Here is a 20826-nt window from a genome sequence, read left to right on the forward strand (position 1 = left end):
CTGAATGGTTCAGTTGGTTAAGCGTTCGACTTCGGCTCAGGTCATGATCCCGTGGTTTGTGAGTATAAGCTCCTGATCAGGCTCTGCACTGAGCATGGAGCCTGCTTCAGATCCTCTATCTCCTAGTCTTTCCACCCCTCTCCAGCTTCTACTTGCTCTTTCTCTCTCAAAAATAAACACATATTAAAAAAAAAAAAAAAAGAGATCAGCCCATGAAGAATGTAGTCAGATACACAGATGACCATGAAATTGTTGTAGGTGGATGTGGTCTTGGTTTCTAGATGGGAAAGTAGGCTCATGTGTAGTCTGGGCTTCTCCTGTGTTTTAACCTGGAAAGGTTGACCAGTGTACCTTGTCCTCAGTAGTCAAATAAATAGTGACTCTGTTACCTCACATCAGTAGAAAAGCAATCAGATTTGTCCAAGTGTATAAAATCGTAAGGGTTAAAATCTTTACAATAAAGCATTAATAACAGTGAACCATGCATTTTAAAGGTTATAGAATGACTTTAGACTTTGGTGAACAGTGTAGTTTGGATTTCATTTTTCATGGAGTACATAGCCCACAACTTATGTTTCCCTGCTGTTTTCACTGTTTTTGAATATAAATATTGAACCATGGAAAATGGCAGCTGTGTATTGAGAGTGGAAATGATCTTTCCTGGTCCAGATTTTCACTGGAAACCTGCAGGATTTCTTTTTTTTTTTTTTAATGTTTATTTTTGAGACAGAGAGAGACAGAGCATGAATGGGGGAGGGTCAGAGAGAGAGAGGGAGACACAAAATCTGAAACAGGCTCCAGGCTCTGAGCTGTCAGCACAGAGTCCGACATGGGGCTGGAACTCACAGACCGTGAGATCATGACCTGAGCCAAAGTCGGACACTCATTCGACTGAGACACCCAGGCGCCCCAGAAACCTGCAGGATTTCTAATGTCGTCATTTTCCTTTACTGTAGTGGAACCAGGCAAGGTTGACAGGTTTTTCTTCTGTGGGACCTGGGACACCAAACGATTTATATGCACATGAAAACTTGGAAGCACAGAAGTGCTTATCAGCCTGGGTTTACAATAAACATCCCTTAGCTAGTTTTAAGAACCAGCATCACCTGTGCCCCCTGCCAGAGTCTGTCTATTGGTTAGGGTGAGAGCATCGGTGCTGCTTTAACTACAAGCTCCAGGTGATTCTCAGGTGAGGCCAGGGTGAAGCAGGAGGATTCGCAGCCATATTTGGGAGGGCCGTATCTGCCAGCCTTTCACTAAAAGAGATGTTGATAGTCATTCAACTCTGTAAGCATATAGACAAGAAACTGTTGGAAAAAGGACGTTTTCTTTACAATTACCGTGGTATATGATGCATTTTTGTTTTTGTGAAATCGATTCTACTGGTGTCAAAATACCACCCTCGTGTAGCATTGATTAAGAAAAGCAAGTTGAGAATAAGTTTGATGTGACAATATTTATAGAAACATTGAACCCAGGACAAGGTATTTTAGCACCTGTGTGTTGCTCAATTTCAAGTGCAATTTCACATACACTCTGAATTTGCATAAGAGGGAGGATCCACCTCTACTTGAAAAATAGTTATCTCTGAAGGTCTAGCTATTTTTGACTGACAGGAATTACTGTTACTTTTTATTTAAATATTTTATAAGCATATACTTTATAATTTTCCTATTATAATTCATGATATGCCTGATGTAGTTGTTTTCTATCACTACCATAACCAGTCATCATAATTTTATGGGCAAATATTCACACAATTGTGTTGTTAATAAGTGTGGAATTTCAGTGGACTTGGCTTTACTTTCTGTTCAGGGTCTTGTGAGGTTAAAAATCAAGGTTTCATGAGGCAAATATATTCTAGGTCACCACCCTCATTCCCTTATCCTTATGCATGCACAACCACTAGTCTGCTTAAGTTTTTTTTTCCTACTTTTATTCAGAAAGAAGTTGTACACCTTAGTTTAATATAATGTGTCACTTAAGGATTTGATACATGTATATATTGCAAAGTATTTACCATAAATCTAGTTAACATCCATCACCTCAAAGAAATTTCTTGGGTGTGATAAGTTTTAGGAGCTACTCCCTTTAGCATCTTCAAATAGGCAATCAGTATTGTGAAAGCCAGCATAAACCTTATATATGCACCACATTATCTACTTTTCTGATAGGGGCCACAAATGTTTTTCAAGTCTTGGCTTTTATGAATGTTACATTTTGTTGAGTATTTACACACTTGAGATTTTTGTTTTGTACTTCTAATTGGCTTCTGGTTTTATGTCATTGTGTTTGAAAAAGATACTTCATGAATTTTTTTTTTAAATTTTGTTCCTTTGGAGATGAACAGCACAAGAGTGAGCATACAAGCAGGGGAGGGACAGAAAGGAAGGGAGGGAGAGAGAATCCCAAGCAAGCTCCACACTGTGATTGTGGAGTCTGATGGGGGACTTAAACCCAAGAACTGTGAGATTGTGACCGGAGCCAAAGTCAAGAGTTGGACACTTTTGAGCCACCCAGGCACCCTGCTTCATAGGATTTCAATCTTAAATTTATTAAGATTGATTTTGTGACCCAGCATATAACATATACTAGAGAATGTTCCATATGTACATGAGAAGAACGTGTTTCTTTTACCTGTTGGATGGAATGTTGTAAGACACCTACTTAATGGCATTGAAGTCTGATATTATTGATTTTCTGTCTGGACAATCTACTCATTATGGAAAGGTTCACTATTGAAGTCCCCTGCTAATATATCTTGTCTTTTTCTCTATTCTTGTCTGTTAATAGTTGCTTTATATTTAGGTGCTTTTCTGTGGGGCGGACAAATATTTACCAAAGTTCTATCCTTGTGTTGAATTGACTTTTATTTTCTATTATGTCTTTTCTTAAAAAAATTTTTTTTATGTTTATTTTTGAGAACAAGAGAGACAAAGCTTGAGTGGGTAGGGTCTAAGAGACAGGGAGACACAGAATCTGCAGCAGGCTTCAGGCTCTGAGCTGTCAGCACAGAACCCGATGTGGGGCTCGAACTCACAGACCACGAGATCATGACCTGAGCGGAAGTAGGCAGCTTACCTGACTAAGCCACCCAAGTGCCCCTCTATTTATTCTTTTTTTAGGGAAAGCTTGTTATATTGCTTTAAAAAACTATAAAAGATATATATATATATATATATATATATATATATATGTATATATACATATATATTTAACAAACAAAACTAGTTTTTAAAAATAAATAACTCTAATGTATCAAACTTTGACCACATCAACACAACTATCTGATGCACAAAAAGATTATTAAGTAGCTCAGGCAATAAACACAATTAAATGTCTTGTCAATGCAGACACTACATGAATATACAAATCTATTGGTTTAATGTAACACAGACAAATTCTAAATACATGCGAGGATGAAAGGATTCATGAAAGGATTCCTGTTTTCTATTTGGTGAATACACATATAATGTATAAAACCTTTAGTAACAAGTACTGCAGTTCTACAAAGTGTGAGCCAAGTAGAATCTCAGGTTTTCGTCTATCATTTCAGAAAGAACCCAACATGAAATAAATCCACTATCACAAGTATTGCAAAGGTGATCCATAAAAAGTGATGATTGGCAATTTCATACAAAGAAAAAATCCTCAGAGATGAATGTTAGGAATTTTAGAGTGATATTGTGGTAACCTGCCTGAAAGGACCAATAACTTATTTGAGGGCTTAAAACATCAGATAACAATGTAAATTAATTGACATATGAGAGGAAAAAAATGCAGTGTATTACAGCAAGAAGTTAGCAAATGGAATACTGTGGAAAAGATTTATTAGCCTCTACAAGTTGGTTTCGAGAAACCATTGGCCACTTGTTACAGTAAAATTCCCAGATTTTCATTGCAACAGTTATTTTCCCCACACTCATCAAAACCTGGAAGCAATAGGTGTTTCTCAAAGCGTCATTCAGGGTTCTTTTTTCCCCCCAAACCATCAAATCTCAGGAATAGGATTTTGAATATCAACTAGCCATTTAGGAAACTCCTAAGATACAGATGTTCATAAACATTACACAAGCTACAGTTCAGGTACCTATACAAACACCACCAAGAGTAGTGGAAAAATGTGTGGGTTTTCAAATTGTTAAACACTATATGAGTTACATGAACATACTCTTGTTGGTGTCCCTCCCCCGCTCCCCCAAGAAAAATGGGTGAACACCTTATTGCCATTCTGCCAAACACCACATAACTAAAAACGCTGCACGAGGTGACCCCTCTATTTTGTAAGGACATGCACTGTGACTTCTTACAGTCTTGGGCTTAAAGTCTGTTTTGTCTGATGTAAGCATGGCTACTCCACATTCTTTTGTTTTCCATTGGCATGGAAGATCTTTTTCCACACCTGCGCTTTCAGCCTGAGTGTGTTCCTACAGCTGAAGTGAGTCTCTCGAAGGCAGCACGAATCCTTAGTTTGTGTACTTCTTTCCTTTCAGCCAATGTATCTTTTGGTTGGAGAATTTAGTCCCTTTATATTTAAAATAAGTATTGACACAGGTATGGATGGAGTTATTCTTGTCATTGTTTTCCATGTTTTTAGCTGTTGTAGAATTACTTGCCCCTTTCTTATCCGTTTGGTCTTTTTCTTTGTGATTTGTTGATTTTCTAGTGGTGTACTTTGATTCCTTTCTCTTTATGTTTTGTGTATCTACTACAGGTTTTGCTTTGTGGTTACCAGGAGGCTTTAAGGAGACATCTTATAAAAATTTATTTTGTTAACACCTTAATTTTGCATACTAAAACTCTTTGAGACCTGAGGTAATTCTTACAAGATGTCAATGTACAATCCTATGCCATGTTAGGGAAGAGTTAGTTACTCTTTTTCTGATATCTGTGAAGGTTTCTTCCTTTCAACCACATCAACTGGTATTCTCTAGTTCTAACTATTGCTGGTAAGAAGTTGTCTCGGTATGTGCCTGGACTGCACAAAACCAATAACTATAACACTTTTTTTTATAACATTCAGAAACGTTTTTAGTTTTAATAAATGTTCAAGAATGACGTTCTGAACACTCATTTTGTAATAACTTACATCAGTGTTAGAAACATAATGACCTCTCCAGTTAGGTTTGTTCATAGATTGTACATCATATTGTCCTTCAGCTTCCATGGAAAATCAGGTATGCAGGAGTCCCACCTAAGAGGGAAGGGCATCTGATATCTTTGATGCAGGAAGAATCAGCCACATACTTTCAACACCCACTGGGAATCAGTGAATTTTCTGAACTGATTTGGGAGCACAAATACATTAATACTTGTAGTCAACATCTTAAAAAGGGCCAAGGTAAAACAAAAGCATATTGAAATTACTTATTCCTATGCAAAACACCGCCCCTTCTCTATTTTCAGGCATACCCGCATATTCGTTATCTAAGTGTTCAACTTTGTTTTATCCCACATGGTTAAGTATTTTCGTGGAGAATAAGGTCTGAATAGAGTGACCAATGTACTCCTTTCTAGTGTGAATTCTGTGACGTTTATTGACAGTTGATGTTCAGGTAATTAGATGACTAAGTATTTATATCTTTCAGGTTACTTTCCTCTCCGTATGGTTTGTTTTCTAAAGTGTATATTCAAAAAGGTCTTTCCTTATACATACATTATCCCCGAGTATGCATTTGGGGATACTGGGTCATGACTGAATTCCAGCTAAAGATCAGCCACTCTCTTTACATTTTACAGTTTCACTCCTGTATAATAACTGTGATGTTGAGGTAGTTGTGAGTTCCAGCTAGAGGTTTCCCACATTCATTACATTTGTAATGTCTCTCCACAACAGGAACTCTGATGATGAGTAAGGCTTGAGCAGTCTGAAACACTTTTTTGCCACATTTGTTATCATTTTTCTCTGGAGTATGAATTCTGTGATGTTGAATGAGGTTTGAGTACTGATTAAAAGGCTTGCCAAATTCTTTGTATTGGTAAAATCATCTCCAGTATATATTCTCTGATGAAGAATCCAGGTTTAAGCATTGCTTTAATATCTTGCCACATTCCCAATGGGTATCATTACTCTTCAGTACGAATTATCTGATATGGAATAAGAGTTGAGGAGTCCTTAAAATTCTGTCACAATCTTAACATTTAGAAGCTTTGCTCTAGTCTGAATTCTATGTTAATAAGTCAAGGTTGAACAGTGGTAAAACATTTTCCCACATTGTTCATATTGGTAAGGTTTCTCTCCAGTATGAGTTTTGTAATGTCTACTACGGGATGAGTGGTGGTTAAAGGTCTTGCCACATTCTTTACATTGGTAAGGTTTCTCTCCTCTATGAATTCTGTGATGTCTCTTAAGGGCTGATGGCCAGTTAAAGGCTTTGCCACATTCTGTACATGGGTAAGGTTTCTGTCCAGTATGAATTCCTTGATGTTCTCTAAGGGATGAGTGCTGGCTAAAGGTCTTGCCACATTCTTTACATTGGTAAGGTTTCTCTCCACTATGAATTCTGTGATGTCTTTTAAGGGCCGATTGCCAGTTAAAGGCTTTGCCGCATTCTTTACATTGGTAAGGTTTCTGTCCAGTATGAATTCCTTGATGTTCTCTAAGGGTTGAATGCTGGTTAAAGGTCTTGCCACATTCTTGACATTTGTGAGGTTTCTCTCCACTATGCATTCTGTGATGTACATTAAGATATGCCTGGCGGTAAAAGGCCTTGCCACATTCTTGACATTTGTAAGGTTTCACTCCAATATGAATTCTGTGATGTTGTGTATAGTTTGAGATGTAGCTAAAAGCCTTGCCACATTCTTTACATTCATAAGGTTTCTGTCCACTATGAATTCTGTGATGTACATTAAGATGTGCCTGGCGGGAAAAGGCCTTGCCACATTCTTTACATTGGTAAGGTTTCTCTCCACTATGAATTCTTTGATGTGTCTTAAGGGCTGAGTGCCAGTTAAAGGCTTTACCACATTCTTTACATTTGTAAGGTTTCACTCCAGTATGAATTCCGCGATGTTGTGTAAAGGTTGAGAAGTACCTAAAGGCCTTGCCACATTCATTACATTGGTAAAGTTTCTCTCCAGTATGAATTCTGTGATGGTTGGTAAGGCTTGAGAGGTGGGTAAAGGCCTTGCCACACTCTTTACATTGGTAATGTTTCTCTCCAGTATGAATTCTGTGATGTACCCTAAGGGATGCGGGCCAGTTAAAGGTCTTGCCACATTCTTTGCATTGGTAAGGTTTCTCTCCAGTATGAATTCTATGATGTGGAATAAAGTCTGAGGACCTGTTAAAGGACTTGCCACATTGTTGGCATTTGTAAGGTTTCTCCTCAGTACGAATTTTTTGATGTTCAGGCGGTTGTGAATGAATAAAAGCCTTACCACATTCCTTACGCTTGTAAGGTGTCTCTCGAGTATGAATTCTTTGATGTCTTGTAAGGGATGAGTGCCGGTTAAAGGCTTTGCCACATTCGTTACATTGGTAAGGTTTCACTCCACTATGAATTCTGTGATGTTCTGTAAAGGTTGAGAGCCGTTTAAAGACATGGCCACATTCCTTACATTGGAAAGGTTTCTCTCCAATATGAGTTAACTTATGTTGAGTAAGGGTTGAGCAGAATTTAAAGGTCTTGCCACATTCTTCACATTTGTAAGGTTTCTGTCCAGTATGTATTTGTTGGTGGTCAAAGGCTTTTCCACATTCGTTACCTATATAACTTTCCTCTCCAGTACCAGTTGTCTTATGTGTGCTTAGTCTTGATGAATGAGTAAACATGTTCCCAGGATTATTACATCTGTAATGGTTTCTTCCCACATGAACCCTCTGATCAACAACATTGGAAGACTGGTTAAGAATTTTCTCACATTCAATGTATTTATAAAGATTCTCTCCCTTAGGGATACTCCTGTGTATAATAAGGTTGGTGCTTTGATAAAAGGCTTCCCCATATTTATTACATTCATCATCGTTCTCTGGAAAAGGAGTCCCCAGATATCTTTGGTGCCCTTCACTCTCCCTACCCTTGTTCCAGTCTGTCAGTAAGTGTACATTCTCAGGTGAACTATGTTTATATCTACTCATTGACACTTTCTGGGAAAAAGCTTCAATGCATGGCTTTGGCAGGAATGTCTGGGTGCCAAGTGAAAATACAGCTGAAAGAGATCAAATAACAAAAGTAAAATCATTCCAGATACTACTCTCAGATAAATGTACTCACAACTTCTAATATAGAACCTTAAAATCAATCAGAGAACATCAGGAATATAGCTGAAAGAAATCACCAGGACTTCATTCTTCCATGGACACATAAACTTGCACACAAGGAACTGACCACATAGCTTAATAGAGAATTGTGTAGCACATCTTGATGTAGCAGAAATCATTCTCTTACATCTCAGAAATTCAGGAAATGTACAATATTGCTCAAAATTAGCAGAAGAAAGGATAACTAAAACAAAAATGAAAAATATGTAGCAAAAATAGGAAAAATCAACAATAGGAAAAGGTGGTGTTCAGAAAGCCCCCCAAAATCAACAGAGCTATATCTAATCATCAAAATGACAGAGAAAGCTGACTAAAATCAGAAGTAATGAAGTGAAGGCAGATACAGTACAACTGATCCCATAGAAATAAAAATAAATAGGCCCACAATAGATAATTATATGGCAAGAAGTCAATACCAAAGAATGGTTATGAATTTCAAAAAGATAAAACTTACCTGGACTCCACCATGAAGAAATCTATCATCTATGTACCTATACATCCATCTATCTATGTATCTATGTATGAATCTCCCTATCAATCAATCTGGGGTCTTTAACACACCATACAGATTTTGGGTAACTGGGAAAAGAAAGGTGCATTTTGGCACACTGTTCAAGTTCATTTGGACAGTAGAGCAAGAGCATAGGCATGTACCACAATGGCATTTTGACACCCTCCCTTACAGCCTTGAGAATTGTACAAGTACTCTTGTGGTCAGAAAGCAACTCCTGCCCAACATTTTAGAGGAAGGATCATTCTCCTCCTTTCCACATCCCCAAGAAATGATTGTTAAAACAACTGTGCCTCTGATTTTGAAGAACCAGACATACATAGACCTATTGAAACACACAAAATGGTCTTTGCCTTTAAGGAGCGCCTGAGTGACTCAGTAGGTTAGCATCAGACTCTTGATTTTGGCTTTCATGATCTCATGGTTTGTGACTCCAGTCCCTTCTCAGGCTCTATGATGTCCATACAGGGCCTGCCTGGGATTCTCTCCTTTCCAAAAACAAATAAATATTAAAAACAACAACAGGGGTGCCTGAGTCGTTCAGTCATTTGAGCATCTGACTCTGGCTCAGTTCATGGTCTCGTGGTTAGCAAGTTCAAGCCCCACATTCAGTTCTACAGGAGTAGAAGGAAATACCAAGGAAAAATCAGAAATAAATAAAATAGTTGGGGCACCTGGGTATCTCAGTCCATTAAGCGTCTAACTCCTGATTTCAGCTCAGGTCATGATCCCAGGGTTGTGGGATCAAGTCCCAGGTAGGGCTCCACTCTCAGTGAGGAGTCTAAGATTCTGTCTCTCTTATTCTGCCCCTTGCCCCAGCTTGCATGCTCGCTCTCTCTAAATAAATAAATAAATAAGTAAAACCAAAAAATTAAAATTAGAAATAAAAGAGACCAGAATAAAGAATAACATGGAAAATAATGCCCAGGTTTTTCAAAACAAACAGAAATGGAAATTCTTCAACTACATTAACTAAGAAAAAACGAGAGAGAACTCAAACACCAAATGGAGAAATGGAACGGAAACCTCACAACAGATAACCACAGAAATATATAGTGTGATAACAGATCACTATCAACAATGATATACTAACAAGTTAGACAAAATTGAAAAAAATGTAATTTTAAACAATGCACAATTTACCAAGATTGAAAAATGAATCTTGGGCTCAAGAAATAAGGAATCTTCTTAGATCATCACAAATATACAAGTTGAATTTGGAATAAAAAACCTCCCAGCATAGGAAAGCCCACAGCCTCTTGCCTTCATTGGTCAATTCTAACAAACATTAAAAAGAAAACCAAATTTAGGGACTCTTCATCAAAATCTTAAAAATAGAATAGAAGGAACCCATTCAAAATAACCCTAGGAGGCCAGCATTGCCCTGGTACCAAAGCAGGATAATTACCACACAAGAATAAAATATCTGGTTTGTCCAACCCAAGTATTGCTACTCTGGCTTTCTTTTGACCTTCATCTGCGTGAGAAAGGTTTCTCTACCACCCGCACTTTCTATCTGTAAGTGTCTTCAGGTCTACATGGAGTCTCTTGTAGGCAGCATATAGATGGGCCTGGGGTTTATTTTTTTGTTGTTTTTGTTTGGTTGGTTTATTCCATTCGGAGACCCTATGTGTTTTGATTGGAAGGTATAGTACATTTTCATTTAAAGTATTCATTGATACATATTTATTGCCATTTTATTAATTGTTTTCTCGTTTCTATATACTTTCTGGATCCTTTTTCTTTGTCACTTTTGGTGTCTTCTTTGCACTTAAAGATTCCCCTTTGACATTTCCTGCAGGGCTAGTTCAGTGGTGAGGAATTCCTTGAGATTTTGCTTTTCTGGGAAACTCTGTCTCTCCTTCCCTTCTGAATGATAGCCTTGCTGGATAGAGAATTCCCGGCTGCCTATTTTTCCCAGTCAGCACGTGGAATAGATGATGCCACTCCCTTCTGGCTTGCCAAGTTTCTGTTGAAAAATCACCAGGTAACCTTATGGTTCTCCCTGATAAGTGAAAGATGTCTTCCTGCTTTGAAGAGTTTTTCTTTATCACCATATTTTGTAAATTTAATCTAATATATCTTGGTGTGGGCCTGCTTTTGTTGATTTTGACAGGAGTTCTCTGTGCCTTCTGGATCTTACTGTTTCCTTAGCCAAAGTAGGGAAGTTTCAGTGTGCCCACCCCTCATGCCGTTAAAAATCTGTGTATTACTTTTACTCCCCAACACTACATTTTAATAGCCTACTATTGACAAGGAATTTTATCAAGAACAATCAATTAATGTATATTTTATGTTATATGTGTTATATATGCCATTCCTACAATAAAGGAATTTCAAGAGAGGAAAATGTTAAGAAACTCAGAAGAGAAAATATATTTCTGTACAATAAACAAACCTGACTATAAATGTACCCACAGAGTCCAAACCCATGTTGTTCAATGGTCGATTATACTTTGTGTTACTGTTTACCAGCAACCTTAATGAAGGTGGGGCAGGCTAATGTTGGTGTAGGGGAACAGTTCATTCATTAACACAGAGTTAACACATTAAAATCCATTCAGTGTTCTTATTCAAAATATATTAAATTCAAATGCCTTCTAACCAAACCAGTGCAAAACCGCTATATGATCCTTGGTCAAAACACCCCTTTCAATCATTCAAGAACCATTCTGTTCCTCTGATCTGTGAGTTGTGCTTTCCATTCTGTTCAAACTGAGGCCCATTATTGAATAAATGTGGATTTATAACAATTTTACACCCTTTTATGGAAGAGTTAGCTATCCTTGCCTACGATGCGTGAAAATCTCTATTTCAACTGCCTAATATTCTTGACTTCTATCGATTGCTATTATGAAGATGCATGCAAATTTTAAATCAACAGCCACCATAATCTCCTTGCAAAAAAACTGTCATATCTATTTAAAATTCAGAATGTTCCTCTATCTTACTTTAATGCAAATAATGATGCCTTGAATGATCACTTCATGGTTACTTACATCACAGTTATACGTCAACCACAAACAGCATGTGAATGTAGACTTTCTTCGTACATTGTACATGACAGTGTTCTTTATCTTCCATGGAAAAGCTGGTATTAGAGAATTCCCCATCATACAACAGCCGTGTATGTCTGAGAGACAGAAACAATCAAATCCTTTTGCATGCACACAAGCTTATAATATTTTCCACACACACCCCCCCCCTCAACAAATCACAATCACGGTCAAAAGAAAAAGGAGACAGTAAAATTATTCCTCTCCAGACAGATATCCATCTTCCCTTGATTCTTTCACGCATATTAACAAACACAGTTGACCATTGAAGAAAATGGGTTTTAATAGTGTGGGTCCACTTATACACAAATTTATATATATACTGTAAATGTGTTTTCTCTTCATTATGATTTCCTTAATATTCTTTCCTCATCCTTGCTTTATTATAAAAACACTGTCTGTAATACAGACCACATATTAATAATGGGGTATTGACTATGTTCTAGATGAGGCTTCTGGTCAACAATAGGCTATTTCCATGGGAAAGTGCCTATGTTTTTAAATTTGGGGGCTCACAAGTTACAAGCAGATGTTCACTTGTGGAGGGGTTGGCACCCCATAGCACCTCCATTGTCCAAGGCTAAATAAACGACCTGAGTGTTTTAATTTTGGATTTTTCTCTATAATAAATACTCTGATTTAGAATCATGTCTCAAAAGTGGTATTGACTTCTTTCTGCTGAGAATTCTCTCAGTTTATTTAGATTTCACATTCCATTACATAGCTTGCCAATTGTTCACAACTGTAATTTTTTTTTATCTTTATAAAGAAATTTTTTTAATATATATGAAAAGCAAACATTTTTCATCACTCATTACATTTCTGGGGTTATATCCAGTGTAGTTTTTCTGATGTTTTATAAATTCAGTTCTAGGTAGACGTTGTCAACATTCTTGACATCTGTAAAGTATCTCCTCAGGACGATCTCATGTTGAAGGTTTTGATGACGATTAAATGCTTTGTCAAATTTTTTTACATTGGTAATATTTCTTTCAGTATGCACTCTCTGATGGTCACAAAGTTTGAAGTTCTGCCTAAAGCCTTTGCCAAAACATTTTTCAGCCTTCTCCCCAGTATATATCACACCTCATGTTGACAAGTTTTGAGTGGTACTGAGAACCTTTGCCATATTGTTATATTTGTAAGGTTTCTTCCCATTATGAAATCTCTGCTGTTGAGCAAGTTTTGAAGACTAATTAAAAGCTTTACTAGAGTTGCTGCATTTTAAGTCTTCTCTCCAGTAAGGATACAGTGATGTACAATAGGATTTGAGGTTTCATAAGACACATTCCCACATTTATTACTTTTATACTGGATATCTGGAAACGGAGTTCTCTGAAATTGATGATTTGACCCTTGCTTCATGTTTCTTCCCAGATTCTTTACACTGGTAAGTTGTAATTCCATACTAAACACCTTGGTAATTATGGAAGATAGAGTTCTCATTAAAGGCCTTCTGAAGTTCACCACACATAAAAACTAGTTCCATATTAGGTACTATGTGATAACATTGAACAGTGATGTTTGCATACAGACTGTCTGGTTTTTATCAAATTTAGAGACTTTGGAAAAAGAGGGATTATACCTGGTGGAAGAATAATGAACCCTCTGAAAAGACATCTCAACACAATCACATTTCGAGTTTTTATCTTCCTTTTTAAATGTCTAAATTTAGAAGTATTTCAGTGAATCACTGAACGATTAATCCAATCTTATATCTGAAATAATTCCAATGAGTAGTTTTGGCATGCATTGGTATATTTTCCAGAATTTCCAAAAGTCCTTCCAGAGAACATGTAGGATTAAAAATGAATTTTGGAGGGGCACCTGGATCGCTCAGTAGGTTGGATATCTGACCTCAGCCCACATCACTATCTCATGCTTCATGAGTTCAAGCCCCATATCAGGCTCTGTGCTGACAGCTCAGAGCCTTGAGCCTGCTACTGATTATGTGTCTCCATCTCTCTGTCTCTACTTCTCCCCTGCTTACACTCTATCTCTCAAAAATGAGTAAAATATTTTTAAAAATTTACAAAAATGGATTTTGGTCTTTGGGTTCAAATATAACTGACTTAAGGTGGGGTTTTCCCCCAAGCATTTTATACACTTGATCTCTTCTGGCAGTACGGGTTCCATTAAGGGCAATTATCCCGCTTTGGTGATATCCATCGTAACCTCATTTCTGCCCGTCTCTACCCTCTTCATCCAAGTCATCACTAAGTGTAAATACTAAGAGCCACAGCTTCCATTTGTTCCTACATCACCCTTTAAAAAGAATATTCTTTACCTGACTTTGCCAATAGGCCTATAGTGTTATGGAAAGACACAAGTAAAAGATACATGATCAGTTCTCCCACTTATTACACTCACATGCATATATGTTAAATGCTAATATGCAAAATTAATACCCATCACAGGACATCAGCAGTGGAGAAATAGGGAGCATCGGGACGGTGCTCCTCCATGGAGACGAAAATGGACTAAATTACCTTGTGAATGCTCCAGAACGCAATTAGGAGAACCCAGCCCATGCAGGCAAGTAGAAATGAAGAAAAGAAACATCAAAGAAACAAAGTTTGTGACACTGGCCCACAACAGCTACTCACCGTTCCTGACACTCCTTGCCAACACTGTGTGAAAACAGTTACCTCTCATCAGGAGACAAACACAGGAGTGACCTCTATGTTCAGTGATCTGGGTTCTTTGCAGGTGCCTGAGGGGCTTATTTCTGTCATGAAGGACATGGGAGCAGAGGGAATGAGAGCACCCTCTGGATGCACTATGATGGCTGCTCAGACAACAGGTGAGCTTTTGTTTACACACTGGAGAGACTCCAGAGCTGAGGACAACAGAGGAAGGCATCATGGGCTCTAAAGAAGTAACTATACTTTCATAAACTAGGAAATTACAAAAATTCAGACATTACAAATTGGTTATTTGTGTTCTCCTGTACAAACAAGTTCATAATCCTGAACCCCGAGGCTGTTTTCTTAAATTCACCAATCTCAACAAAAGATCACAAGGTCATAAAGAAATAGAACTAGTTCCAATCACAGGAATGAAATGTATCTCCGAAACTGACCCTAAATTAATAAGGTAGTGTTAATGGTGAGACAAAGAATTAAAGAAAAAAAAGTCATAAAAATGTCCATGTAGGATGGGGCGCCTGGGTGGCTTGTTCGGTTAAGCGTCCGACTTCGGCTCAGGTCATGATCTCATGGTTCGTGAGTTCAAGCCCCGCGTCAGGCTCTGTGCTGGCAGCTCGGAGCCTGGAGCCTGTTTCCGATTCTGTGTCTCCCTCTCTCTCTCTGACCCTCCCCCGTTCATGCTCTCTCTCTGTCTCAAAAATAAATAAACGTTTAAAAAAAAATTTTTTTTTAATGTCCATGTAGGAAAAAGAGAAAGCGGATAGGTAATTAAATGATAGCAGAAAAACTATCCATGACCAAAATGTAAACCCAAAGAGACAAACTGTAAAAATCACTGAGAAATTAGGACCTGAAGTGTAGAACCACTGAATTTGAACATACACGAAGGGGAGAGCAACAGACTTTATGAAGCAGAAGAGAGAATCAGACAATCTAAAGACCCCTTGTTTTAAATTATCTAAGAGGACCAAAAAAAAAAAAAAATGTGGAAAATGACAAAGTCTAGGGACACATGGGACACCTACAAGTGAACCAATATACACATTAAGGGGACCCCATAAGGAAAGGAGAGTGAAAGGGGGCAGAGAGTTTCCATAAAGAACTAAAGGCTTGTAGGTCCCATGTATGTGGAAAGGAGACAAATTAACAAGCTCAGCAAATTCACAGTAGGATAAATATCAATGGTGGGAGATGGGTATTAAGGAAAGCACTTGTTATGATGAACACTGTGTGTTATATGTAAGTGATGAACTGCTGAATTATACTGAAATCAATATTGCACTGTATGTTAACTATTATTTAAATAAAAAGTCAAGAAAAAAAAGACAAGACATGAACACTGTGACACGTTGTAATTAACCTATCAAAAATGACCAGTGAAAGAATTTTGAAAAGCATGACAAAAGCAACTCATCTTGTATAAGAGCTCCTACAAGATTGTTACTGGGATTCTCAGTAGACCTTATAGAAAGAAAAGCATGGGACAATGTATTCAAATACTGAAAGATCAGGGGCGCCTGGGTGGCGCAGTCGGTTAAGCGTCCGACTTCAGCCAGGTCACGATCTCGCGGTCCGTGAGTTCGAGCCCCGCGTCAGGCTCTGGGCCGATGGCTCGGAGCCTGGAGCCTGTTTCCGATTCTGTGTCTCCCTCTCTCTCTGCCCCTCCCCCATTCATGCTCTGTCTCTCTCTGTCCCAAAAATAAAAAAATTAAAAAAAAAAAAAAACGTTGGAAAAAAAAAAAAAAAAGTTCAAATACTGAAAGATCAAAAAATATCCACCAAGTGGGAATGCAAGCTGGTGCAGCTACTCTGGAAAACAGTATGGAGGTTCCTCAAAAAACTAAAAATAGAACTACCCTACCACCCAGCATTTGCACTACTAGGCATTTATCCACAGGATACAGCTGTGCTGTTCCAAAGGGGTACATGCACCCCCATGTTTATAGCAGCGCTATCAACAATAACCAAAGTATGGAAAGAACCCAAATGTCCATCGATGGATGGATGGATAAAGAAGATGTTGTATACATATACAATAGAGTATTCCTTGGCAATCAAAAAGAAAGATATCTTGCCATTTGCAACTATGTGGATGGAACTGGAGGGTATTATGCTAAGTGAAATTAGAGAAAGACAAAAATCATATGACTTCACTCCTATGAGGACTTTAAGAGACAAAACAGATGAACATAGAAGAAGGGAAACAAAAATAATATAAAAACAGGGAGGGGGACAAAACAGAAGAGACTCATAAGTATGGAGAACAAACTGAGGGTTACCGGAGAGGTTTTGGGAGGGGGGATGGGCTAAATGGGTAAGGGGCACTAAGGGATCTACTCCTGAAATCATTGTTGCACTATATGGTAACTAATTTGGATGTAAATTAAGAACAAAAAAATTATATTTAAAAAAATCCACCAAGAATACCCTACTTGGCACAACTGTTTTCCATGAATGTAGAAATGCACACTTTCCCAAGGAAAAACCTCTCTAAGTTTATCAGCAGACCTGTCCTATAGGAAATGTTAAAGTTCTTCTAGGGGTGCCTAGGTGGCTTGGTTGGTTAAGCGTTCAACTTCTGTTCAAGTCATGATCTCATGGTTTATGAATTGCCAAACCAGAGTAAAACAAAATATACCTCAAAAAATTCTACATAAATAAAAGATGAATTATTTAAAGGAAGCCTATATAGAGAGATATAGAGGCATATATATGTATATATGTATTTTTTCAACCTCCTTTACTTTGAGAGAGAGAAAACTAAAGCAGAGGAGGAACAGAGAAAGAGGGAGAAAGAAAGAATCCCAAGAAGGCTCCACAGTGTCAGCACAGAGCCCAATGCAGGCCTCAGACTCCCAGACCATGAGATCATGACCAGAATCTAGGCATCCCTATGTAGCTATAATTTTCAACTGTGACTGTGTACCCATGAAAAAGAAACATGTTGAGTTGTTGGCATGTCTTCATGGGCAGTAAAATTGTAAAGAATATTCATTAAAATCAACCATGGAAAGCTCTAATGAAAACTTTTATGCATTAAGCACTTAAGACATTAAAAAAATGTATTCTGTTAATAGATCCCTAATATATTAATAATAGTTAATAATTTAAGGGCATAATCCATTCTTTATTTTTTAATTTTTTTTAATGTTTATTTACCTTTGAGAGAGAGAGACAGAGCGCAAGCAGGGAAGAGGCGGAAAGAGGAGATGCAGAATTCGAAGCAGGCTCCCTCCAGGCTCTGAGCTGTCATCATAGAGCCTGATGCGGGGTGCTCAAACTCATGAACCACAAGATCATGACCTAAGCTAAAGTCTGAAGCTTAAACAGTGAGCCACCCAGGTGCCCCTATAATCCATTCTTTAGAATCAAGCAAACAAAAACTTTCATTTCTTTTTATGTTTTTTTAAAAGTTTATTTTGAGAGAGAGAAAAAGGGAGGAGGAAGAGGGGCAGAGAGAGAGGGAGAGAATCCCAAGCAGGATCCACAGTGTGGGTGCAGAACTGGACTTAGGGCTTGAACTCACAAACAATGAGATCATAACCTGAGCTGAAACCAAGAGTCAGAAGCTCAACCTTCTGAGCGACCCAAGTGCCCCAAAAGCTTTCATTTCTGAATAAACATCATAAAAATTGTAAAATATGCCAACAATCACTTTATTATAAAAATCTTTGGTATTAAATTCAGATATTCTGAGGAAAACAGAAAAACCAATGATTAATTTTTCCTGGAGTAAAATTATATTTATAATTAAAACTTTTTTCTAAATATAGGAATTTTACTAGTTATATACCTTCTTATAAAGCACATGCCCATGTTATATCAGAACTTTAAAAAAAAACATAAAGGAATCTGATATGTGAGTAATCAGAAAGTGAAAACATATGCCAAGGTCACAGGAACTTCATACTGTACAAGACAAAATCATAAGAATATTCAATTATTAAGAAATACGGTAACAATTGAGACTTTATTTTAGGCTCTGAGTTTTAATTTTTAAATATTCTAGCTCCCCTGTGGCATTAATTTACGTAGAGTTCTAGGAAAATAATAGATGCTTTAAATTATTTCACCATTGAGGATGCAACACATTGAGTGGAAATTTCTTAGTTTAGTTAATACAAAGAAAATGAACCTTAAAACTTTTATTTATTTATTTGAAGGAAGGGCAAAGAGCAAGTAAGGGACAGGCAGAGACAGAGAGAGAGACAGAGGGATGGAGGGAGGGAAAGAGGGAGACAGAAACCAAATGGTTTCTATGCTGTCAACCCAGAGCCCTATGAGAGGCTTCAACTAAGAAACCCTGAGATATGAGTTAAACCAAAATCAAGAGTCAAATTCTTAACCAAGAGCCATGCAGGCATCCTGAACTTTTTTTTTTAAATATTTTGCCTTTGAGAAAAAGAGAGCACGCGGGAGAGGGGAAGAGTCAGAGGATCCCAAATGGGCTCTTCACTGACAGCAGAGAACCTGGTGCAGGTTTCAAACTCACAAACTGAGATCATGGCTTGAGTTCAACCCGGACGCTTAACCAACTGAGCCAACCAGGCAACCCAAGAAATGAACTTTTGAGGTGAAACAAAGGACGAGATTTTCTCACTTTAGGGAGTTGCTTTGTTACCTGATGAAATCACTGGATCTCTATTTTGTATGATTAAGTTTAAAGCCTCTGTAATACTGAAAGGATAAACCAGAAAACTTGTAATGTCTCACTCCAGCCTTCCTGGGATTTCTGCACCAAATCCCAAGATGCCCACCACTACCCTGACACACTTCACACAAGAAGCAAAACAGAACTCAGAAATGGATTGGCGTACAGTTCCTCAGAAAGGCAGACATTTCCCCAAGACCTCAAAGCAAATGGAGAACCAATCAGATTATGGAGGACCTCACTGTGGATGTGAAGAACCTTCAGTGAAAGTGAAGGAGAATCCTTAGAGAATGTAAAGCATGATATGTTGGAAAGCAGATGTCCGATGTGAGAGGAAGAGCCCTGAAACTGGCCTTTTCAACCTAATTTCCATTCAAGCAGAGCTGCTCAACCGCATTTTAAGGTCCAGTTCCTCCTTCACAACTGGACCTCACCTCTGTCATCCGCTTCATTCCCACCTACCTGGGTGTGTAGCTACGGTCTCCTTTCTCTCCATGGCCCAGACATCCTTCTTGTGTTCCAAAAAGATGACCAGGTCTGGCTTTGACACAACAAGACCTGTTTATTAGAAAAACAGAATATGAGTGTGGTTGGAGATTCTAACTTCTGATCCACTATTGTGCTTAGTAGAGCAGAGAGGACATGGTAGAATGCTAGAAAATGAGTCCCCAAATGCTGTGGCCCAACACCCCCTTTAGAACACACAGGATGAACTTTCCATGTTCAGATCTTGACCTCCACTTCTGAGTACTACCACGACATTAATGAGTAGAAATTGGTATTTAAGATGTCAGAAATACCATTTTATGCCACTCAATGCTTAGAATTGCCATTAATCTACAGAAATGATAATGTTATCCTAAGGAAGGGAAAGATAAAGCTGAAAAGGAAACATCATGAAGATTTTTCTCTATATCTACAAACCCCTACTTCTTTCCCTGACTGCAGGGATCTGAATCCCAGCCATGCAATAGAGGAAAATTTCAAGATTCAGTCTTCAAAGGAAGGAACAAACCCCTGAGTGTGATTTGGGAAATCTGGAAGGAGTTATCCTCACCCAAGAAAAGGAGGTGTCCATAGTTCTCTAACATCACATCCCTGTACAGTTCCCACTGACTGTGGTTCAGGCACCGCAACTCTTCCTGAGAAAATTCTATGGCCACATCCCTGAATGTCAGCAATCCCTGCAATAAAAAACACACTTATCAAGTGGCCACAGGCAGAGTTCATAATGCTAGATCAAATGAAAGGGGCAGTTAATGTCACCAGCCAGACTCCAAGACCTGACTTTAATGCTTGTGCTTGTACCCACCGATCTTAGTTCCACACTTTACTTAACCTCTTTTTCTATCTTATCTTTTACTTCACAAAAAACTCCCCATGGGTATAGTCTCCTGTAGTGGAAACAGAAACCATCCAACAAAACGTAATGACTGCCCTGAGGAAGAGCTTGGATGAGCTCAGTTGGAGATTAACCCCTGACTCACACCTAAGCAAATGCATAATAGATTAAACTACAGAGTGAGTACAGTTACCTTCATCTCAAATATTTTATTTTAAATCTTATATCTTTGAGGGAGATAGAGCATGCACAAGTGGGGGTGGGGCAGAGAGAGACAGAATTCCAACCAGGGTCCATGCTTAAAGTGGAGCGTGATCTCAGGACTTTCATCCTGACATGAGCCTAAATTAAG

General features: G+C 38.1%; 1 protein-coding gene across 2 annotated transcripts; it reads right to left on the reverse strand.

Annotated features, from left to right (window-relative positions):
* Nucleotides 1-3288: 3288 nt before the first annotated feature.
* Nucleotides 3289-20313, reverse strand: LOC109260594 (zinc finger protein 345-like). Of its 2 annotated transcripts, none has more exons than XM_019438919.2 (3): nt 20190-20313; nt 19595-19690; nt 3289-8154 (listed from the first exon to the last, which is right to left on the reverse strand). In XM_019438919.2, the coding sequence occupies exons 1-3, from the start codon at nt 20221-20223 to the stop codon at nt 6173-6175; spliced, it is 2112 nt and encodes a 703-aa protein (XP_019294464.2). In that variant the 5' UTR covers nt 20224-20313; the 3' UTR covers nt 3289-6172. The 2 variants fall into 2 exon arrangements, with proteins under 2 accessions (XP_019294464.2, XP_019294465.2); XM_019438920.2 differs by lacking the exon at nt 20190-20313 and adding an exon at nt 11777-11910 and having other exon boundaries at nt 19595-19691.
* Between the last annotated feature and the right edge of the window lie 513 nt (nt 20314-20826).

The sequence above is a fragment of the Panthera pardus genome, unplaced genomic scaffold (assembly GCF_024362965.1).
Source record: "Panthera pardus isolate Hobbes unplaced genomic scaffold, ASM2436296v1 HiC_scaffold_18, whole genome shotgun sequence".
Lineage (NCBI taxonomy): Eukaryota > Metazoa > Chordata > Mammalia > Carnivora > Felidae > Panthera > Panthera pardus.